This window comes from Mobula birostris, chromosome 7, assembly GCF_030028105.1.
Source record: "Mobula birostris isolate sMobBir1 chromosome 7, sMobBir1.hap1, whole genome shotgun sequence".
Lineage (NCBI taxonomy): Eukaryota > Metazoa > Chordata > Chondrichthyes > Myliobatiformes > Myliobatidae > Mobula > Mobula birostris.
This window is the reverse complement of record NC_092376.1, coordinates 78683978-78708695: the sequence shown is the minus strand read 5'-3', so window position 1 is coordinate 78708695 and position 24718 is coordinate 78683978. Positions and strand designations below refer to the sequence as shown.

Here is a 24718-nt window from a genome sequence, read left to right as displayed (position 1 = left end):
TAAACATTAAGCTCCTTCTTTTATTTGAATCCTGTCGACTGCCTTCATCATTGGACGATAAGCCAGTACAATCAACAATCAGCCACTTCTGTTCCCCAAACACCTGCCACTCTCCTTCCTCCACACATTCCTATCACCCTGTCCCACCTCGCGTTCGCTACTCCGTCACTTCCTGCCGTCCCTACCCCCTCCCCTTCCTGCCTGAGAGAAAACTCCCAACAGCGGTCACGAACTATCCTTTGCTCCAGTGCCCGTCCTCTGTACGCGGGCTGCTGGTAATTATGAAAGGCCTTGAGCGTGTGCGAATCTCCTGTGTCAATTGGGTAATCGCACTGTCAATCATGATCGTGTCCATGACGTGAGGCGCCGTTTTGTGCGCAGTGACGTGGCTGCGGGAAGTTTGGGGGGGACGTGGTCGGAGGGCTGAGGCCTGTGGGGTCAGCCGACTGTTCTCCACCTTCTAATATGAGTTTCGCGCGTCGTGTCTCGGTGCACTGTTGTGACTGGCAGCCTGCTGACGTTCCGTGCACCGGTGTTGCGACGTTCATGCAAGAGGTGGCCTGGTAAAGATGGCGGACGTGGGCCCGGCTCTGGCCCGGGAAGGCTGGTGAGTGCTGTGTGGAGGCGAGCGGCGCCGTGCTTCTACTTATGGCGTCCAGTAGCCCTGTTACTTCCATTGGCTGCAGGTGCATTCTGCAGATGCGTTGCTGGTTCCGTTTATACAACAATCTTGGCCAGAGTTTGTTTGCGTGAATGCGGACCTTTGCTCCTGTAGTGTTTGTGAAGTCTATGCTAGTTTGGCTCAGTGACAGATCCTCTCCCATGACACATGTAGATGGTGGTGAGTTTATATTCCACTGGCAGCTGTTTTGGTGAGGATGTGTAATGTTAAACCGAGCTTGTTTTAGTTATTCATGTAGCAGTGGTAAGTGAAGGTTTTTGCTGATGTCCTGATCTGTACAATTCTTCCTCCACCTTTGCTCCTCTCTTCTCTCCCCCCCCCCCGTCAGCAGTCGGTTTATTACTTGCTTTCCCAGCAAATATTTGCTTAACTAATCGTTTTTATGTATCGTTTGTGTTCTTTATTCCTTTAAAAGCACCTTGTTTTGGTCCTAGTCAGAATTCCTTCCTCAAACAAGTGAAGACCAAGTTGTTTTGCTGTTTGACTATATTGTCACCGATCTTAAAATAGGACGGCGGGCGGGGGGGTGTTAGTGGAGAGAAGAGTCTGTTGGAAATACTTAACAAGTCAGGCAGCATTTGTGGAGGGAAAAAAATGTTCGGGATGTATTCCAGCAAGTGAACTGCACACAGAAAAGTCCTGCTGATTAAAAAAGTTGAATTCAATATTGCCCTGAAGGTAGAAATGGATCTGGTTGGAAAATGAGGTATACTCCCTTGCACTTATCGTGGCTCGGTTGAAAATGTAGGAAGCCCCACATGTTGGTTAGAATGGAAGATTAAAGTGATAAGCAACAGGAAGCTTGTGTTTCACCTTGTGATCTGAAGAGGTTTTTGCAGATTGGTTGTTCAATCTACCTTTGATTCTTAAATTATGGAGGAATATTTAGGGTCCCCAAGTGGTGGAAAAGGACAAGATCTGACTTTTGAAGAAATAACCAAAAGGGTAGGTGAGGCTGGGGCAGTAGATACCATCTCAATGGACTATAGTAAGGTCTTTGATTCAGTTTTGTGTGGTAGCCAGTCATGGAAAGTTAGGTCAAATGGGTTCCAGGGAGAGCTCTCTGATTGTATACCAAATTGACTTGCTGCTCGGAAACAAAAGTTGATGGTGGAAGTTTGTTTTGTGGACTGAGGCCCTTTGCTATTTATCATTTATATCAATAATTTGGATTAGAATGTACAAGACCTTGCTAAGTTTGCAGATAATTCTAAAGTAGGTGGTGAAGATGGTTATCAGGTCCTGCCTCAGCAAGGACGTGGACCCATTGCAATTTGCTTATTGCCGCAATATGTCAACAGCAGATGCAATCTCAATGGCTGATCACACGGCTTTGGACCACCTGGACAACACAAACACCTATGTTAGGGTGATGTTCATCGACTATAGCTCAGCATTTAATACCATCATTCCCACAATCCTGATTGAGAATTTGCAGAACCTGGGCCTCTGTACCTTCTTCTGCAACTGGATCCTTAACTTCCTAACTGGAAGTGGTGCAAATTGCTGATAACATCGCCTCCTGGCTGACGACCAACACTGGTGCACCTCAGGTGTGTGCTTAGCCCACTGCTCTACTCTCTATAAACCCTGTATGGCTAGGCATAGCTCAAATACAATCTATAAATTTTCTGATGATTCAACCATTGTTGGTAGAATCTCAAATGGTGACAAGAGGGTGTACAGGAGCGAAATATGCCAACCAGTGGAGTGGTGTCACAGCAACAACCTGGCACTCAACGTCAGTAAGACAGAAGAGCTGATTGTGGACTTGAGGAAGGGTAAGATGAAGGAAAACATACCAATCCTCATAGAGGGATCAGAAGTGGAGAGAGTGAGCAGTTTCAAGTTCCTAGATACCAAGATCTGAGGATCTAACCTGGTCCCAACATATGGATGCCATTATAAAGAAGGCAAGCCAGCAGCGAAACTTCATTAGTTTGAAGAGATTTGGTATGTCAACAAATACACTCAAAAACTTCTATAGATGTATCATGGAGAGCATTCTGACAGGCTGCATCACTGTCTGGTATGGGGGCGGGGTAGAGGGTTGTAAGTTTAGTCGGCTCCATCTTGGGTACAAACCTACAAAGTACCCAGACACAAGGAAATCTGCAGATGCTGGAATTTCAGGCAACACACATAAAAGTTGCTGGTGAGCGCAGCAGGCCAGGCAAAAACAACAGGAAGAGGTACAGTCGACGTTTCGGGCCGAGACCCTTCATCAGGACTAACTGAAAGAAGAGCTAGTAAGAGATTTGAGAGGGGGAGGGGGAGTCCAAAATGATAGGAGAAGACAGGAGGGGGAGGGATGGAGCCAAGAACTGGACAGTTGATTGGCAAAAGGGATATGAGAGGATCATGGGACAGGAGGCCCAGGGAGAAGGAAAAGGGGGAGGGGGAAGCCCAGCGGATGGGCAACAACGGATAGGGTATGAGGGGGAGGTGAGGCAGTAACGGAAGTTAGAGAAGTCAGTGTTCATGCCATCAGGTTGGAGGCTACCCAGACGGAATATAAGGTGTTGTTCCTCCAACCTGAGTGTGGCTTCATCTTTACGGTAGGGGAGGCCGTGAATGGGAATGGGACGTGGAATTAAAATGTGTGGCCACTGGGAGATCCTGCTTTCTCTGGTGGACAGAGCGTAGGTGTTCAGCAAAACGATCTCCCAGTCTGCGTTGGGTCTCGCCAATATATAGAAGGCCACATCGGGAGCACCGGACACAGTATATCACTCCAGCTGACTCATAGGTGAAGTGTCGCCTCACTTGGAAGGACTGTCTGGGGCCCCGAATGGTTGTAAGGGAGGAAGTGTAAGAGCATGTGCAGCACTTGTTCCGCTTACAAGGATAAGTGCCAGGAGAGAGATCGGTAGGGAGGGATGGGGGGACACAAATGGACAAGGGAGTCGCGTAGAGAGCGATCCCTGCAGAGAGCAGAGAGAGGGGGGAGGGAAAGATGTGCTTTGTGGTGGGATCCCGTTGGAGGTGGCGGAAGTTACGGAGAATTATATGTTGGACCCAGATGCTGGTGGGGTGGTAGGTGAGGACAAGGGGAACCCTATTCCTAGTGGGGTGGTGGGAGGATGGGGTGAGAGCAGATGTGTGTGAAATGGGAGAGATGCGTTTGAGAGCAGAGTTGATGGTGGAGGAAGGGAAGCCCTTTTCTTTCAAAAAGGAGGACATCTCCTTCGTCCTGGAATGAAAAGCCTCATCCTGAGAGCAGATGCGGTGGAGACGGAGGAATTGCGAGAAGGGGATGGCATCTTTGTAAGAGACAGGGTGAGAAGAGGAATAGTCCAGATAACTGTGAGAGTCAGTAGGCTTATAGTAGACATCAGTAGATAAGCTGTCTCCAGAGATAGAGACAGGAAGATCTAGAAAGGGGAGGGAGGTGTCGGAACTGGACCAGGTAAACTTGAGGGCAAGGTGAAAGTTGGAGGCAAAGTTAATGAAATCAACGAGCTTAGCATGCGTGCAGGAAGCAGCGCCAATGCAGTCGTCAATGTAGCAAAGGAAAAGTGGGGGACAGATACCAGAATAGGATTGGAACATGGATTGTTCCACAAAGCCAACAAAAAGACAGGCATAGCTGGGACCCACACGGAAACAAGTGCTACACCTGACCTTACACTTCCTCCCTCACTACCATTCAAGGCCCCAGACAGTCCTTCCAGGTGAGGTGACACTTCACCTGTGAGTCGGCTGGGGTGATATACTGTGTCTGGTGCACCCTATGTGGCCTTCTATATATTGGCAAGACCCGACGCACACTGGGAGACCGTTTCGCTGAACACCTACGCTCTGTCCGCCAGAGAAAGCAGGATCTCCCATTGGCCACACATTTTAATTCCACCTTCCATTCCCATTCTGATATGTCTATCCACGGCCTCCTCTACTGTAAAGATGAAGCCGCACTCAGGTTGGAGGAACAACACCTTATATTTTGTCTGGGTAGCCTCCAACCTGATGGCATGAACATTGACTTCTCTAACTTTTGTTAATGCCCCAACTCCCCCTTGTACCCCATCCGTTATTGCCCATCCTCTGGGCTCCCCCCCCCGCCCACGTGCTTTCTCCTTAGGCCTCCCGTCCCATGATCCTCTCATATCCCTTTTCCCAATCAACTGTCCAGCTCTTGGCTCCACCTCTTCCCCCTCCTCTCTTCTATCATTTTGGATCTCCCCCTCCCCCTTCCACTTTTAAATCTCTTACCAGCTCTTCTTTTAGTTAGTTATGACGAAGGGTCTCGGCCGGAAACGTCGACTGTACCTCTTCCTAGAGATGCTGCTTGGCCTGCTGCATTCACCAGCAACTTTTATGTGTGTTGCTACAGAGTACCCAGGACACCTTCAAGAGCGCGTTGTCTCAGGAAGGCGGCGTCCATTATCAAGGACCTCCAGCACCCAGAGCATGCCGTTTTCTCACTGTTACCATCAAGTTGGAGGGACAGAAACTTGAAGGCACACACTGAGCAATTCGGGAACAGCTCTTTCCCATCTGCCATCCGATTCCTAAATGGACATTGAACCCTTGGACACTACTTCCCTATTTTTCAATATACAGTATTTCTGGTTTTTGCACAATTTTTAATCTATTTGATATATGTATGCTATAATTTGTTGTTTTATTTTGTTTTTTTCTTCTATAGTGTGTATTGCATTGAACTGCTGCTGCTAAGTTAACAAATTTCACAACACATGCTGGTGATAATAAACCTGATTCTGATTTTCAGCTGAGGAATAGCAAATGGAATTTAATTTGGTTAAGCTTGAGATAGGGCATTTTGGGAAGGCGAGTCTCAACTTTCACAGATAATGGTCGGCCCCTGATGAGTGTTGTAGAACACAGACCAAAAAGTACACACGAAACTCTCTCAAAGTGACAATGCTGATAGACAGCGTGGTAAAGATAGATCTTGATATACTGGTCTGGCCTTCAGTCAGGGCACTGAGTACAGAAGTTGAGATGCTTTAGTTGTACAAGACATTGGTGTATGGAATATCGTAAACAAGAGATTGTGCAGATGCTGGAAACCCAGAGCAGCAAACACAAAATGCTGGAGGAACTCAGCCGGTCAGGCAGCATCTGTGGAAATGAATAAGCAATTGATGTTTCAGGCCGAGACTCTTCATCAGTGATTCGGGAAGAAGCTGGAATAAGAAGTTGGTGGAGGAGGGAGGAAGAGTATAAGCTAGAAGCTGACAGGTGAAGTGAAATGGGTGGGGAGGGAGATGAAGTAAGAAGCTGGAATGTGATAGGTGGTAGATGGCTGAAGAGCGAGGAATCTGACAGGAGAGGCAAATAGACCATGGGAGAAAGGGAAGCACGGTGGGCACCAGGGGGTTATTGGCAAGTGAGGAGAAGAGGTAAGAGGCTATAGTGTGGTATAGAAGCCGTGGAGAGGGGAAAAGTTACTGGAAGTTGGAGAAATCGATGTTCATACCAACATGTTGGAGGCTACTGAGATAGAATTTGAGATGTTGCTCTTCCAATCTGAGAGTGGCCTCATTGTGGCAGAAGAGGAGGCCATGAACTGACATGTCAGAATGAGAATGGGATTGGAATTAAAATGGTTGGCCACTGGGAAATTCCAATTTTTGTGGAAGAAAAAAGGTGCTTGTCAACGCGATTCCTCCAATCTATGTCATAGAAACATAGAAAATAGGTGCAGGAGTAGGCCATTCGGCCCTTCGAGCCTGCACCGCCATTTATTATGATCATGGCTGATCATCCAACTCAGAACCCCGCCCCAGCCTTCCCTCCATACCCCCTGATCCCCGTAGCCACAAGGGCCATATCTAACTCCCTCTTAAATATAGCTAATGTACTGGCCTCAACTGCTTCCTGTGGCAGAGAATTCCACAGATTCACCACTCTCTGAGTGAAGAAGTTTTTCCTAATCTCGGTCCTAAAAGGCTTCCCCTTTATCCTCAAACTGTGACCCCTCGTTCTGGACTTCCTCAATATCGGGAGCAATCTTCCTGCATCTAGCCTGTCCAATCCCTTTAGGATTTTATACGTTACAATCAGATCCCCCCTCAATCTTCTAAATTCCAACGAGTACAAGCCCAGTTCATCCAGTCTTTCTTCATATGAAAGTCCTGCCATCCCAGGAATCAATCTGGTGAACCTTCTTTGTACTGCCTCTATGGCAAGGATGTCTTTCCTCAGATTAGGGGACCAAAACTGCACACAATACTCCAGGTGTGGTCTCACCAAGGCCTTGTTCAACTGCAGTAGTACCTCCCTGCTCCTGTACTCAAATCCTCTCGCTATAAATGCCAGCATACCATTCGCCTTTTTCACCGCCTGCTGTACCTGCATGCCCACTTTCAATGACTGGTGTATAATGACACCCAGGTCTCGTTGCACCTCCCCTTTTCCTAATTGGCCACCATTCAGATAATGGTTTTCCTATTTTTGCTATCAAAGTGGATAACTTCACATTTATCCACATTAAATTGCATCTGCCATGAATTTGCCCACTCACCCAACCTATCCAAGTCACTCTGCATCCTCTTAGCATCCTCCTCACAGCTAACACTGCCACCCAGCTTCGTGTCATCTGCAAACTTGGAGATGCATTTAATTCCCTCATCCAAGTCATTAATATATATTGTAAACAACTGGGGTCCCAGCACTGAGCCTTGCGGTACCCGACTAGTCACCACCTGCCATTCTGAAAAGGTCCCGTTTATTCCCACTCTTTGCTTCCTGTCTGCTAACCAATTCTCCATCCACATCAATACCTTACCCCCAATACCATGTGCTTTAAGTTTGCACACTAATCTCCTGTGTGGGACCTTGTCAAAAGCCTTTTGAAAATCCAAATATACCACATCCACTGGTTCTCCCCTATCCACTCTACTAATTACATCCTCAAAAAATTCAATGAGATTCGTCAGACATGATTTTCCCTTCACAAATCCATGCTGACTTTGTCCGATGATTTCACCGCTTTCCAAATGTGCTGTTATCACATCTTTGATAACTGACTCCAGCAGTTTCCCCACCACCGACGTTAGGCTAACCGGTCTATAATTCCCCGGTTTCTCTCTCCCTCCTTTTTTAAAAAGTGGGGTTCCATTAGCCACCCTCCAATCCTCAGGAACTAGTCCAGAATCTAACGAGTTTTGAAAAATTATCACTAATGCATCCACTATTTCTTGGGCTACTTCCTTAAGCACTCTAGGATGCAGACCATCTGGCCCTGGGGATTTATCTGCCTTCAATCCCTTCAATTTACCTAACACCACTTCCCTACTAACAAGTATTTCGCTCAGTTCCTCCATCTCACTGGACCCTCTGTCCTCTGCTATTTCTGGAAGATTATTTATGTCCTGCTTAGTGAAGACAGAACCAAAGTAATTATTCAATTGGTCTGCCATGTCCTTGCTCCCCATAATCAATTCACCTGTTTCTGTCTGTAGGGGACCTACATTTGTCTTTACCAGTCTTCTTTTTACATACCTATAAAAGCTTTTACAGTCAGTTTTTATGTTCCCTGCCAGTTTACTCTCATAATCTTTTTTCCCCTTCCTAATTAAGCCCTTTGTCCTCCTCTGCTGAACTCTGAATTTCTCCCAATCCTCAGGTGATCCACTTTCTCTGGCTAATTTGTATGCTGCTTCTTTGGAATTGATACTATCCCTAATTTCTCTTGTCAGCCACGGGTGCACTACCTTCCTTGATTTATTCTTTTGCCAAACTGGGATGAACAATTGTTGTAGTTCATCCATGCAACCTTTAAATGCTTGCCATTGCATATCCACCGTCAATCCTTTAAGTGTCATTTGCCAGTCTATCTTAGCTAATTCACGTCTCATACCTTCAAAGTTACCCTTTTTTAAGTTCAGAACCTTTGTTTCTGAAGTAACTATGTCACTCTCCATCTTAATGAAGAATTCCACCATATTATGGTCACTCTTACCCAAAGGGCCTCTCACGACAAGATTGCTAATTAACCCTTCCTCATTGCTCAAAACCCAGTCCAGAATAGCCTGCTCTCTAGTTGGTTCCTGGACATGTTGGTTCAAAAAACCATCCCGCATACATTCCAAGAAATCCTCTTCCTCAGCACCTTTACCAATTTGGTTCACCCAATCTACATGTAGATTGAAGTCACCCATTATAACTGCTGTTCCTTTATTGCACACATTTCTAATTTCCTGTTTAATACCATCTCCGACCTCACTACTACTGTTAGGTGGCCTGTACACAACTCCCACCAGCGTCTTCTGCCCCTTAGTGTTACGCAGCTCTACCCATATCGATTCCACATCTTCCCGGCTTATGTCCTTCCTTTCTATTGCGTTAGTCTCTTCTTTAACCAGAAACGCCACCCCACCTCCCCTCCCTTCATGTCTATCGCTCCTGAATATTGAATATCCCTGAACGTTGAGCTCCCATCCCTGGTCACCCTGGAGCCATGTCTCTGTGATCCCAACTATATCATAATCATTAATAACAATCTGAACTTTCAATTCATCCACCTTATTACGAATGCTCCTTGCATTGACACACAAAGCCTTCAGGCGCTCATTTACAACTCTCTTAGCCCTTATACAATTATGTTGAAAAGTGGCCCTTTTTAATGCTTGCCCTGGATTTGTCGGCCTGCCACTTTTACTCTTCTCCTTGGTACTTTTTGCTTCTACCCTCACTTTACACCCCGCTGTCTCTCTGCACTGGTTCCCATCCCCCTGTTGTGAACTAACCTCCTCACGCCTTGCCTCTTTAATTTGATTCCCACCCCCCCCCCCCAACCATTCTAGTTTAAAGTACCTCAGTAGCCCTCGCTAATCTCCCTGCCAGGATATTGGTCCCCCTAGGGTTCAAGTGTAACCTGTCCTTTTTGTACAGGTCACGCCTGCGCCAAAAGAGGTCCCAATGATCCAAAAACTTGAATCCCTGCCCCCTGCTCCAATCCCTCAGCCACGCATTTATCCTCCACCTCATCGCATTCCTACTCTCACTGTCGCGTGGCACAGGCAGTAATCCCGAGATTACTACCTTTGCTGTCCTTTTTCTCAACTCCCTTCCTAGCTCCCTATATTCTCCTTTCAGGACCTAATCCCTTTTCCGACCTATGTCATTGGTACCTATATGTACCACGACCTCTGGCTCCTCATCCTCCCACTTCAGGATATCTTGGACACGATCAGAAATATCCCGGACCCTGGCATCAGGGAGGCAGACTACCATCCGGGACTCTGGACTGCGTCCACAGAATTGCCTATCTGACCCCCTTACTATCAAGTCCCCTATCACAACTGCCCTCCTCTTCCTTGCCCTACCCTTCTGAGCTACAGGGCCAGACTCTGTGCCGGAGGCACGGCCACTGTCGCTTCCCCCGGGTAAGCTGTCCCCCCCAACAGTACTCAAACAGGAGTACCTATTGTTAAGGGGCACAGCCACCGGGGTACTCCCTATTACCTGACTTTTCCCCTTCCCCCTCCTAACCGTGACCCACTTGTCTGCCTCCCGTGGCCCCGGCGTGACCACCTGCCTGCAACTCCTCTCTATCACCTCCTCACTCTCCCTGACCAGACGAAGGTCATCGAGCTGCAGCTCCAGTTCCGTAACGCAGTCCCTTAGGAGCTGCATCTCATAGAAACATACATAGAAACATACATAGAAAATAGGTGCAGGAGTAGGCCATTTGGCTCTTCGAGCCTGCACCGCCATTTATTATGATCATGGCTGATCATCCAACTCAGAACCCCGCCCCAGCCTTCCCTCCATACCCCCTGACCCCCGTAGCCACAAGGGCCATATCTAACTCCCTCTTAAATATAGCCAATGAACTGGCCTCAACGGTTTCCTGTGGCAGAGAATTCCACAGCTTCACCACTCTCTGTGTGAAGAAGTTTTTCCTAATCTCGGTCCTAAAAGGCTTCCCCTCTATCCTCAAACTGTGGCCCCTCGTTCTGGACTTCCCCAACATCGGGAACAATCTTCCTGCATCTAGCCTGTCCAATCCCTTTAGGATCTTATACGTTTCAATCAGATCCCCCCTCAATCTTCTAAATTCCAACGAGTACAAGCCCAGTTCATCTAGTCTTCCTTCATATGAAAGTCCTGCCATCCCAGGAATCAATCTGGTGAACCTTCTTTGTACTCCCTCTATGGCAAGGATGTCTTTCCTCAGATTAGGGGACCAAAACTGCACACAATACTCCAGGTGTGGTCTCACCAAGGCCTTGTGCAACTGCAGTAGTACCTCCCTGCTCCTGTACTCGAATCCTCTCGCTATAAATGCCAGCATACCATTCGCCTTTTTCACCGCCTGCTGTACCTGCATGCCCACTTTCAATGACTGGTGTATAATGACACCCAGGTCTCGTTGCACCTCCCCTTTTCCTAATCAGCCACCTTTCAGATAATAATCTGTTTTCCTATTTTTGCCACCAAAGTGGATAACTTCACATTTATCCACATTAAATTGCATCTGCCATGAATTTGCCCACTCACCCAACCTATCCAAGTCACCCTGCATCCTCTTAGCATCCTCCTCACAGCTAACACTGCCACCCAGCTTCGTGTCATCCGCAAACTTGGAGATGCAGCATTTAATTCCCTCATCCAAGTCATTAATATATATTGTAAACAACTGAGGTCCCAGCACTGAGCCTTGCGGTACCCCACTAGTCACCACCTGCCATTCTGAAAAGGTCCCGTTTATTCCCACTCCTTGCTTCCTGTCTGCTAACCAACTCTCCACCCACACCAATACCTTACCCGCAATACCGTGTGCTTTAAGTTTGCACACTAATCTCCTGTGTGGGACCTTGTCAAAAGCCTTTTGAAAATCCAAATATACCACATCCACTGGTTCTCCCCTATCCACTCTACTAGTTACATCCTCAAAAAATTCTATGAGATTCGTCAGACATGATTTTCCTTTCACAAATCCATGCTGACTTTGTCCGATCATTTCACCGCTTTCCAAATGTGCTGTTATCACATCCTTGATAACTGACTCCAGCAGTTTCCCCACCACCGACGTTAGGCTAACCGGTCTATAATTCCTCGGTTTCTCTCTCCCTCCTTTTTTAAAAAGTGGAGTTCCATTAGCCACCCTCCAGTCCTCAGGAACTAGTCCAGAATCTAACGAGTTTTGAAAAATTATCACTAATACATCCACTATTTCTTGGGCTACTTCCTTAAGCACCCTGGGATGCAGACCATCTGGCCCTGGGGATTTATCTGCCTTCAATCCCTTCAATTTACCTAACACCACTTCCCTACTAACATGTATTTCGCTCAGTTCCTGCATCTCACTGGGCCCTCTGTCCCCTACTATTTCTGGAAGATTATTTATGTCCTCCTTAGTGAAGACAGAACCAAAGTAATTCTTCAATTGGTCTGCCATGTCCTTGCTCCCCATAATCAATTCACCTGTTTCTGTCTGCAGGGGACCTACATTTGTCTTTACCAGTCTTTTCCTTTTCACATATCTATAAAAGCTTTTACAGTCCGTTTTTATGTTTCCTGCCAGTTTTCTCTCATAACCTTTTTTCCCCTTCCTAATTAAGCCCTTTGTCCTCCTCTGCTGAACTCTGAATTTCTCCCAGTCCTCAGGTGATCCACTTTCTCTGGCTAATTTGTATGCTTCTTCTTTGGAATTGATACTATCCCTAATTTCTCTTGTCAGCCACGGGTGCACTACCTTCCTTGATTTATTCTTTTGCCAAACTGGTATGAACAATTGTTGTAGTTCATCCATGCAACCTTTAAATGCTTGCCATTGCATATCCACCGTCAATCCTTTAAGTGTCATTTGCCAGTCTATCTTAGCTAATTCACGTCTCATACCTTCAAAGTTACCCCTCTTTAAGTTCAGAACCTTTGTTTCTGAATTAACTATGTCACTCTCCATCTTAATGAAGAATTCCACCATATTATGGTCACTCTTACCCAAGGGACCTCTCACGACAAGATCGCTAATTAACCCTTCCTCATTGCTCAAAACCCAGTCCAGAATAGCCTGCTCTCTAGTTGGTTCCTGGACATGTTGGTTCAAAAAACCATCCCGCATACATTCCAAGAAATCCCCTTCCTCAGCACCTTTACCAATTTGGTTCACCCAATCTACATGTAGATTGAAGTCACCCATTATAACTGCTGTTCCTTTATTGCACACATTTCTAATTTCCTGTTTAATACCATCTCCGACCTCACTACTATTGTTAGGTGGCCTATACACAACTCCCACCAGCGTCTTCTGCCCCTTAGTGTTACGCAGCTCTACCCATATCGATTCCACATCTTCCTGGCTTATGTCCTTCCTTTCTATTGCGTTAATCTCTTCTTTAACCAGCAACGCCACCCCACCTCCCCTTCGATGCACTTGGCGCAGATGTAGACGTCCGGGAGGCTTGGAGACTCCAGGGCTCCCACATCCGACACCGAGAACAGCAAACTGCCCTCACACTCATACTGCCCCTCTCTTCAATGTCCAGTCTCATCAATGTAAAGGAGGCTGCATTAGCAGCACCAGATTAAGAGGACAACCCCTACAAATTTGCAGATGAAGTTTTGCCTCAAGGACTTCTGGGGCTCTGAATGGAGGTGAGGGAGGAGGTGAATGGGCAGTTGTAGCACTTCTTGCAGGGATAGGTGCCAGGAGGTGATTAGTGGGGAAGGATGAATAGACAAGGAAATCACAGGGGGATCAATTCCTGTGGGGAGTGGGGGAGCAGGTAAAGAGAATGTTGTTTGTTTTTGATCATTAATATAGATTATGAATAGTTGGATCAAATTATAGCTGTGCCCCTAGAAATACTCTGGCAACCTGAGAAAGACCTGTCTATTCTCACTGTGTGTCTATAACTGATTCTGAATTTATTCTTCCCAAATCTACGTACTTTAAACTTTTGAATAAGATCTATTGTGTGGCCTGATATAGTACTGTTGAATAAGGTCTTCTGTTTTCTTCATTTTCATGTGGGTATCTAAAAGTCTCTTAATACCACCAAACATTCCGATACCCCTTTTAACCTATTATGGGCACCTACCAATCTTTGCTTTAAAACCTGCCCCTTATGTCATCTTTAACTCTTTTCACTCCCACCCCCTTTCAAAGCAGTTCTTTGATTTTTGACACTTCTGCTATGGAAATGATTCTATCTATGCCTCTCATAATTTAAAAAAACATCAGTTCTTCTCTTGGCTTCCATGCTGTAAGAACAACCATGTTTGTCCAACCTGTCCTAGTAGATCATATCCAGGCAGCATGCTGGTAAATCTCTTCTGCATCCACTCCAGTCTCCACATCCTTCACATTGTCAGCAGGCGGTCTGATTAAAGCTTTATATAGCTGTCGCATAATTTCTTTACTTCTTCCACAAACCCCTTCAATGAAAGCAAACATTCTACACATTTCTTCACCATCAGATCAAATAGCACAGCTACTTTCAGTGAAGTGTGCACCTGGACCTCAATATCTCTCTGTACTTCAATGTATTGCGGCGTCTACCATTACCTCCCAAAGTGCAGCACCTTTGACTTGCCCAAATTAAACTCCAGCTGCCACTTCTCTGCCCATATTTTTAACTGATCTTTATCCTTTCATAGTCCTCTACACCAGGGGTCCCCAACCTTTTTTGCACCGCGGACCACTTTAATATTGACAATATTCTTGCGGACCGGCCAACGGTGTTGGGGGGGGGGGGGTTGGTGTTCAAGTTCAAGTAGGGTTAAACTCACCTCAACATATCTTTTACAGTTAGGGCTGCTAACTTTCTCTCTCCCAAATAAGGGCCAAGATTAGCAGTCAAATCCCGGGACACTTGTGTTTACCCCAGGAAAGACGACCATGACCATGAAGCCTTGCACGAGCACCTGCGTGCGCATACGTGATATGCACATATGTGATGTGCACATGTGCGTACGTGCTGATTTTTTTCCACAAATTGGTTTTGGCTTAATCTTCCCGACTATACTGTACATACATTATTTCTACTTTATATAGGCTGTGTATTTATCATATCATTCCCGCTTTTACTATATGTTAGAGTTATTTTTGGTTTTATGTGTTATTTGGTATGATTTGGTTGGTGATTTTTTGGATCTGGGAACGCTCAAACATTTTCCCCATATAAATTAATAGTAATTGCTTCTTCGTTTTACGCCATTTTGGCACGAAAGGTTTCATAGGAACGCTCTACCTTAGCGGGGAAATACGGGACAAGGGCGGTTCCATCTGGGGCAAACCAATTTAGCCCAATCTACGGGATGTCCTGGCAAATACGGGACAGTTGGCAACCCTGTGTTCAAGTTCAACAGTGCGTGACAGGGAATGAGGAAAGGTGCAGCTGACTCGTATTGTTTCCTCGCAGCCCGGTACACTGGTCTGCGGCCCGGTGGTTGGGGACTGCTGCTTTACACTATCCACAATTCCATCAATCTTGACGTCATCCGCAAATTTGCTAATCCTGCTACGTACATTTTCATCCAAATTTATATAAAACTCAAAATGGGTTCTAGCACTGCTCACTGTGGAATACCACAGGTGATGGACTTCTAGCCATAAAAACAGCCTTTCAGCCTTGAAGAGATTTATGTTACCAAAAACTAGTAAATTTCTACAGATGTATGGTGGGGAGCGTTCTGATTGGTTGCAACACCACCTGGTATGGAAGTACAAATGCACAGGATTGAAAGAGACTGCAGAGGGTTGTATACTCAGCTACCTCTGAACCTGTCCTATTCTGGGGATTGGAAGTGGAGAGAGTCATTTTAAATCTTTGGTGCTATCATATCAGAGGTTCTGTTGTGGGACCTGTACGTAACTGCCATCACAAAGGCGCAACAGACCTCTACTTACATTGAAGTTTGTATAGATTCAGCATGTCATCTAAACAGTGGAGAATATCCTAACTGTTTGCATCATGACCTGGTATGGAAATACCAATGCCCAGGAACAGGAAAAAACTGTGTAAGGTGGTGGATACAGCCCAGTGCATCACAAGCAAAGCTCTCCCCACCGTTAAGCACATTTAAAAAGAATGTTGCTGCATGAAAATAGAATCCGTCATCAAGGAACCTCGCCATCCGAACCTTGCTCTCTTCTTGGTACTTCTATCAGGGAAGAGGTACGGGAGTTTTGGGTCCCACACCTTCAGTTTTAGGGGCTGTTATTACTCTGTAACTATCAGGCTGCTGAACTGGCATGGTTAACTTCATTCACCTCAACACTGAACTGATTCCACAACATCTGGACTCACTTTCAAGTACTCTGACTGGTTATCAGTTTGTTATACCTATGGTTGTTTTTGTTTATTTACATGGCAATTTTCATTCTATAGTATTTATTTTTCTGTAAATCCTTGCAAGAAAATGAATCTCAGTGGTGCATGGGGACATATTTGTACCTGACAGGAGCCCCCCAGGGCTGCGTACTGTCCCCTCCTTTACTTCCTGTACACCCATGAATGTATTGCCACCCACAGCTCCAATCTGCTCCTTAAATTTGCCAATGACACTACATTGATTGGCCTTATCTCAAACAATAACGAGGTGGCCTACAGGGAAGAAGTCCTCTCTCTGACACAGTGGTGTCAAAAAAACAACCACTCCCTCAGTGTCGCAAAAACAAAGGAGCTGGTTGTGGATTACAGGAGGAATGGAGACAGGCTAACCCCTATTGACATCAATGGATCTGGAGTTGAGAGGGTAAACTGCTTCAAGTTCCTCAGCATTTACATCACCGAGGACCTCAGGTGGTCTGTATACACCAGCTGTGTGGTGAAAAAGGCACAACAGCACCTCTTTCACCTCAGACAGTTGAGGAAGTTTGGTACGGGCCCCAAATCCTCAGAACTTTCTACGGGGGCTTAATTGAGAGCATCCTGACTGGCTGCATCACTGCCTGGTATGGGAACTGTACCTCCCTTAATCACAGGACTCTGCAGAGAGTGGTGCGGACAGCCCAGCGCATCTGTAGTTGTGAACTTCTCATGATTCAGGACGTTTACAAGGACAGGTTTGTTAAAAGGGCCCGTAGGATCATTGGGGACCCAAGTCATCCCAACCACAATCGATTCCAGCTGCTACCAACCGAGAAGTGGTACCACAGCATAAAACCCAGGACCAACAGGCTCCGGGACAACTTCTTCCACTAGGCCATCAGACTGATGAACTTGCGCTGATTCGAGTTTACTCTATATTACATTGGCTGTTCTATTTATTATAAATTACTGTGATTGCACATTTAGATGGAGACGTAAAGATTTTTACTGGTATGTGAAGGATGTAAGAAATAAAGTCAATTCAATTCAATTGACTTTGACCTCCATCATGGACATAAATCTTCCCATCACGGAGGATATCTTCGAAAAGTGGTGCATAAAGAAGGCGACATCCCTTGTTTAAGGGCCCTTCTCATTGGGACATACCCTCTTCTCATGATTGTCATTGGGGAGGAGATGCAGGAGAGCGAAGATGTTTCAGGAACAGCTTCTCCTCTGCCATCAGATTTCTGAAAGGTCCATGAACCTATCTCGCTGTTCTCCTTTTGCACTATTAATTATTTTTGTTACTAACAGTAATTTTTGTCTTGTTTATTGGTTGTTCACACTATTGGGTCCAGTCTTTCATTCTGCTGTTTTTTTTTAAACAAGTTGCTGTGTTTACCCACAAGAAAATATATATCTTGGGGTTGTATATGGTGACGTGTACTTTGATAATTTACTTTGAACCTTAAATTTCATAAGGTATCTCAGTGAGAATAAATCTGATACTGATGTTCATGGAGCCTTCCCTTTCTATTATCTATTTTGTTTGTTAAAGGTGGTGGATAATTGAGACAGCACAGAGCTCTGTTCTGATGTTTTAGGCTGCTTTTTTGCTATTAAGCGTTCAGCTTCAAGTTGGCACTACATTCTTAGGCATGTTTTATGCTGGCCATTTGAAGTTATCCTGGCCTGATGTCAGAGGTTGAGATAGATGATGACAGGCCTTGAAATGTTTGACGGTGAACATGAAACTTGGTAAGCAGAACAAGCTTTCCTTGTCTGTATTTAACCTGAGACCATGGCATATCATCAGGTCTGGAGTCATTGTTGAGGACTCCCACCTGTTCTTCTCTGACGGATCTTGTGATACGTTACTTTGCATAAAATTTTGCTTTATTTGTCTGGAGTGTTTCTGAGGATGACTTTTAAGTTCCACCTGGCTAGAAGTCACCTTGCCTTGTTTGAACTTGATGGTAATCTTACTAGTTTTTTTCCTTTGTTTTGTTCAAAGTAAGTTTATTATCAAAGTACATGTATAACCCTGAGATTCATCTTGTAGACATGCTCAATAAATCTATAATAGATTCAGTGAAAGACTACATCAACTTGAGTATTCAGCCAGTCTGCAAAAAGCAGCAAACTGCAAATACAAATAGAAAGAATAATAAATAAGCAATAAATATTGAGAACATGGAATGAAGAGTCCTTGAAAGTCCATAGATTTTGGGAACATTTCAATTATGGGGCAAGTGAAGTTATCCCTTTTGGTTCAAAAGACTGATGGTCGAGGGGTAATAACTATTCCTGAACCTGGTGGTGAGAGTCCTGAGGTTCATCTATCACCTTACTAATTGCAGCAGCAAGAAGAGAACACGTCCTGGCTGGTGGGAGTTCCTGATGATGGATGCTGCTTTTCTGTAATGTTTTGTGTAGATATGCTCAATGGTGGGGAGGGCTTTACCTGTGGTGGATTAGACCATATCACTACTACTTGTAGGACCTGTGGTGGATTAGACCATATCACTACTACTTGTAGGATTTTCTGTAAAGGGGCATTGGTGTTACCATACCAGGCTGTGATGCAGCTACTTAACATGCTCTCTACTGTACATCTCTAGAAGTTTGTCAATGCTTTAGATGTTATGCTGTTATCTTTGCAAACTTCGAAGGAAGTAGAGGTGCTTCATGCTTTCTTTGTAATTGCACTTGCATGCTGGGCCCAGGACAGGTTCTATAAAATATTAACACTGAGGAATTTAAAGTTGCTGACCCTCTTCTCATTGGAGGATCAGAGGTGGACTGGCTCTTGGACCTCTGGCTTCCTTTGGCTGAAGCCAATAATCTGTTCTTCGGTCTTGCTGATATTGAGTAAGAGGTTGTTGTTGTTATGACTCGACTCAGCCAGATTTTCAACCTCTCTCCTATATGCTGATTCATCACCACATTTAGTTTGGCCTACGACAGTGTGTCGCCAATTAACTTAAATACGTTGTAGTTATCATATAGCAGTGACCTTTTGTTAAAATATGAGAATGACATCACAAAGTTAATACTGTTAAACCCCAGGAATGATTTCCTGCTGAGCATTGGATAAAGCTAAGCATCAAATATTCAATCTGGTATTGGAGGCACAGAAACTGCAGATGCTGAAAACCGTGGCAAAATAGTGGTAGGAGGAAGACAGCAGGTCAGGCAGCATCTGCGGACAGCAAAATTCCAAGGAAAGTTGTTATTCTAGGTTGAGACCCTTCAACTGGTCCAATGTGGTATTTTCTATACTTTATTGTCGCCAAACAATTGATAGTAGAATGTACAATCATCACAGCGATATTTGATTCTGCGCTTCTCACTCCCTGGATTACAAATATTAAATATTAAAAATAGTAAAAATTAGTAAATATTAAAAATTTAAATTATAAATCATAAATAGAAAATAGAAAAATGGAAAGTAAGGTATTGCAAAAAAACCGAGAGGCAGGTCCGGATATTTGGAGGGTACGGCCCAGATCCGGGTCAGGATCCATTCAGCAGTTGGAAAGGAGCTGTTCCCAAATCTGGATGTATGAGTCTTCAAGCTCCTGAGCCTTCTCCCGGAGGGAAGAGGGACGAAAAGTGTGTTGGCTGGGTGGGCCGTGTCCTTGATTATCCTGGTAGCACTGCTCCGACAGTGTTTACATCTTTCTTTATACTCTGAAGAAACAAGGAGAGAAAATATCGAAAGTTCAAAATTGAAGTTTGAAGTTCATATTTATTCTCAAAGCATGTATACCATATACAACCTTGAGATTCATCTTCTTACAGGAACACAATAGAATTCGCAAAAAAGTAATCACAAGACTGCCAAACATCTCTGTGCAAAAGAGTACAAATTATTGTGTAAATAGTGGGGGGGGGGGGAGGAGGAAAGTGAACAAATACTATGCAGAATATGAGCTGCAGAGTCCATGAAAGTGAGTCCACAGGCTGCGGAGTCAGTTTAGCACTGAAGCGAGTGAAGCTGTCCTGGAGCCTGAAGACTGCAAGGTAACAACTGCTCCTGAACTTAGGGGCATGGCACCCAACACTCCTGTATCTCGTGCTTGGTGATGGTAGTGAGAAGAGGGGAAGATAAGTCAAGTGCAGTTAGACAACGTTGAACACTGGTTCGTTTTCCTCTCTTGGGCCTTGCCACTTTCATCTGGCTCAATGTTTTAATCCGTGCAGAGTAGTGGAGCTGAGCATGATTTTGTTTCCTGATCTCAGGACTCAACACTGAGTCCAGCTTTGCCTGCATTCTTGAGAGTCAAGTTCGCTGTATACCTAAGGAGATAGTAAAATCGCTAGTTCGTTTAGACAGTTCAGAAGTACATTTCTTAAAGGGAAATTACAGGCTGCATTTTGCAGTGATTACAGTTCGGAAGTGTATCTAGTAGTTTTGTGAACTGCCCACAAAATATCACCAAAGGTCACGAGTGCCATTTTGGATATTGAAAGTAATGCTTTTCATTTCGGGGGGGGGGGGGGGCAACATATTTGTCCTTTCAAAAAAAAAAATCACTATAAAGCTTGGAAGCATGAACAGAAAGTTCTTAAGTTGTAATTCTGAAAGCTTAGGATCTGGGGATGTTAGAATTTTTCAGCAGGAGGCAACTGTGTGGTGAAAAATACAGTAAAGTTAGTATTTTTACATTGACTCTGAAGCAAACTCTTATCCATAAGTCTAATGTAGTAGTGTTGAGCACATATTTCTGACTGACATTCCTGTGCAACATTGATGAAAATCTGTGCTGATGTTGTCACCACTTTTTGATTTGAATTGACTTTATTTCTTACATCCTTCACATACATGAGTAAAAATCTGTACGTTATGTCTCCATCTAAATGTGCAATCATAGTAATTTATAATAAATAGAACAGTCAATGTAATATAGGATACACTCAAGTCAGTGTGAGTTCATCAGTCTGATGGCCTGGTGGAAGAAGCTGTCCTGGAGCCTGTTGGTCCTGGGTTTTATGCTACAGCACTGCTTCCCGGATGGTAGCTGTTGGAATAGATTGTGGTTGGGATGGCTTGGGTCTCCAATGATCCTATGGGCCCTTTGTACACACCTGTCCTTGTAAGTGCACCATTTTGGACAGCAAGTGAGTTGGTCCCTGTGACCCACATCATGGCCGATTGTTTTCCCTACACTAAGATTGTTGAAATATTTTGTGTGCGCAAATGGCTGCTGTATTTCAATCTTCACCTGTCATGACGCCTTTAAGATTAATTTGTTGTAACTTCCATGGGAGCAAATTTGGGTTGCAAAAGGTGTTGTATAAAAGTAAGTTTCATCCTTTATTTGTATGTGATGTAGCATTATCCTTTCGGAGAGGTTAAGTGGTTATTTGATTGAAGAGATGTGCAATCGTGTTCCTCTGTAGGTTATTTTCACACCTTTTTTATCGGACTTTTTTTTTCCCCATCTGAACTGTAAGCTTGTATTCTGTATAATTGATGTTCCGATGACTTGTAGCTTAGCATTGGAGACATTGTGTGATGCCATGCAACTTCTTAACAACACTCAAATCTGTGGAAAGAACAGGCATGACAGATGTAGTTATGGACGAAAGATGAGTGACAAAATTGTGCAAATGTAAAAAGTGTTTAGAAGTCCCCGCTTTTCGAACGTCCGCTTTATGAAACCTCAGTTTTGAAAGACCTACATTAGTTCCCCGTTTTCGCTAACAGAAGGTGTCTTCACTGTTATGAAAAAAGTCAGTGCGCGGAGAAAAGCAGCGTGCGATTAAAAAAAAATCAGCACGCGCTCCGAGCAGCTGCTCTCCCCGGGACTTGGAACTGCATTCTCACCGGCATTGCTGAAACACGTGCCAGTGAGCAGCAAGATGAGTTCTAAGGTATTGGAAAAGCCTAAAAGAGCTTATAAGGGTGTTACACTTAGCGTAAAACTAGACATAATTAAGCTTTCCGATCATTGTGAATGAAGTAAGGACAAAGTGAGTTTGGCTTGTGGAAGTTGATGAAGATGATGTTGAGGGGGTTTTGGCATCTGATGACCAGGAACTGATAGATGAAGAGCTGATGCAATTGGGAGAGGAAAGGATAACAATCAAAACTGAATGCAGTAGCGAAAGTGAAGTCGTCCAGGAACATGAAGCAACTGTGTGAGATTTTCGCTGCAATGATAAAGTACAACTTCAATTTTGAAAGGGTACGTCAGTTTAGGACATATTTGCAGGATGGTTTGAGTGCTTACAAAGAACTGTACGATAGAAAAATGCACGAGGCTGAGCAGTCAAGCAAGCCTTCCACATCAGCCACAGCAGACGACAAACCTCGACCTTCGACATAAAGGCGAGCAGACATAGAAGAAGATGACCTGCCTGCCCTGATCGATGATGAGGTGACACCCCATTGTCCCACCACCCCAACCCCCGGGCCCCAGACAGATACCGATTCGCGGAGAATGCAGCGGTAGCTGGAACGCACTCAGCACATCTTTAAGAAAAAAAGCCGAAATAAACAAGCTAATTAATTAGGTGCCGCCTGGCACGGAAATGTCGGCCCAGATCAGAGGTGATTGCCGATTGTGTCACCTCTGATCTGGGCCGACATGTACGTGCCGGGTGGCACCTAATTAATTAGCTTGTTTATTTTGGCTTTTTCCTTAAACATGTGCTGGATGTGTCCTGGCTGCCACTGGACCCCTGCATTCTTCGCGGACCGGTATCGGCTCGCTGCCCGGAGGGTGGGGGCCACTGCACCACCCCAGACTCCGACTCAGCCTCACACACCATCATCAGTGTGCTGGATGTCTTCATGATTCCCGTAAGTGATACTACACTGTACATACATTATTTCTACTTTCTATCGGCTGTGTATTTATTACGTGTTATTTGGTATGATTTGGCAGCTTCACAGCTTAAAGGTTACTGGAGAGCACTTGCACCGTGTTTCTGCCGAGAGCGGTTGTGTGAGATTTTCACTGCGGAGAAAAGTGTGCAATGATTGTGGGAAAAGTATTTCTACTTTATATAGGCTGTGTATTCATCATATCATTCCTGCTTTTACTATATGTTACTTGGCATGATTTGGTAGGTTTTTTTTGGGTCTGTGAACGCTCACAAATTTTTCCCATATAAATTAATGGTAATTGCTTCTTCGCTTTACGACATTCCGGCTTACGAACCGTTTCATAGGCACATGCTACCTTCGGATGGCTGGGGAAGCCTGTACTCAGGGTTAACAAAATATTTTGAAATGCAGGAAAAGTTGTAAATTTTGTTTGCAAAGAGAGTTCAAAAATAATGGATTTGTTGTCCTTGGACCGCCAATTAGTCCCTACTGGGAGCATATGTCCATTTCTAGAAAACAATTAGTTTTCTTTCTTTATGTGAGGGAGATTTAGTAGAATGATTTTGGGGGATGCAGTGCTTTTGTTTCATAGTGAGATGAAAGAAACTATTGTTCTTAAGAGAAAAGAAGCTTAAGAGAAGATTTGCTGGTGAAGTATTGTATCATTATTTTTATAGTTATATAAACAAATTGACAGATTAAACTTGGATTCGTACTTGGAAAATCTGTACTAAAGACCTGAATAACTCTTATTTCCATGCAAAGACAGTGAACAGTAGTAGTGAAGAAAGTTGAACTGAGGTAGAGGATGAGACTTTATGGGAAATTCACAGCATAGATTTAACATCATAACCAAACCTGCCATACAAATAATTTTGGATGAAGTATTTTGGTTAGCAGTTGAACTGTTAGTTAGAATATAATGGTTCTTCAAGTGCTCAAAGCCTTTAAAGGCAATGAGAGAACCTGTTGCTATTATTCTTTCAGGAGTTTGCTGTAGATTCTGAGTATTCTTTGAGTGAAATTGTTTTGCCCTTGCCTCAAAGAAATGGGTTGTTGCTGTTCAGCTTGTGTAGTCCTTAACTAATCTTGTACATTTCATTTAAATCTTCATTCAATACTCAGAATTTTTCCAAAGAACATACCAAAAACCTGGTCATCCTCTGCTGAAGCTAGAATTCTCTTGCCTGGGGCATGTGTTCTTTACCCTAGTCTGCATTTTCATTCTATTGTTGTTTCTATTGCACAGTGACCAGAATTGTACACTATTAGCTCTGGCCAAATTATTATTTAAATCAGAACTAGCATGACATCCCTGCTCTTTTACTTTGTGCCCTGTCCAATTAATCCAATGATTGCATGTGGCATTGTAATCATCTGGTCAAAACTTTAAAATATCATGAACCAGAAATGCCATGCATTTGTTTTTCCCAAAGATGGTGCACAATCTGCTGAGTAATTCTGGTATTTGCTTTTTATTTTGCTCTCAGCAGCATTTTATGTAATTTGTTGTTTTTTATCACGTCATTATGTTTTGCAATCTTTAAGCATCTGTAGATATACACACTTTTTCTTTTGCTTTCTTAGTATTCTTATAATTATTTTCTTCCATCAAGATGATTGCATTCTGAATTAAATTCTGTTTGCCAAGCTTGTACCTATTTAATTGACCTGTCTTTTTCACATGCCCAGTTTTGCCGTTATTGGTAAACCTCTGATTTTTGACTCCTACATTTAAGTGCTTGGTATTAAAATATCAAAAACAAAAGCCTTAGTGACTGGGAGGACTATCAGTTCTTTAAAATTTTGCATACTATTATTTTTTGCTGCTTCTCATATGTGGTGTTTTGTTTAATGTGAAATGTTGTGATCTGGTAGGTTTTTGCATTAACATGGTCAAACAGCTTACTAAAGTCCATGTAGACGATCAGTGATTTTGTTCAGTTAAGATGAGAGCTTTCA

The 24718-nt window shown here is 44.2% G+C and overlaps 1 protein-coding gene across 3 annotated transcripts in view; it reads left to right on the top strand.

Annotated features, from left to right (window-relative positions):
* Positions 1-359: 359 nt before the first annotated feature.
* The window catches only part of tdrd3 (tudor domain containing 3), a 106867-nt gene continuing 82508 nt past the window's right edge, over positions 360-24718 (top strand). For all 3 annotated transcript variants that reach the window (XR_011886598.1, XM_072263479.1, XM_072263480.1), the window contains exon 1: positions 360-607. Coding sequence is in view for 2 of the 3 variants with exons in the window: in XM_072263479.1 (XP_072119580.1) it covers positions 570-607 (38 nt within the window). In the remaining variant the exon portion in view is untranslated. The remainder of the gene's footprint in view (positions 608-24718) is intronic.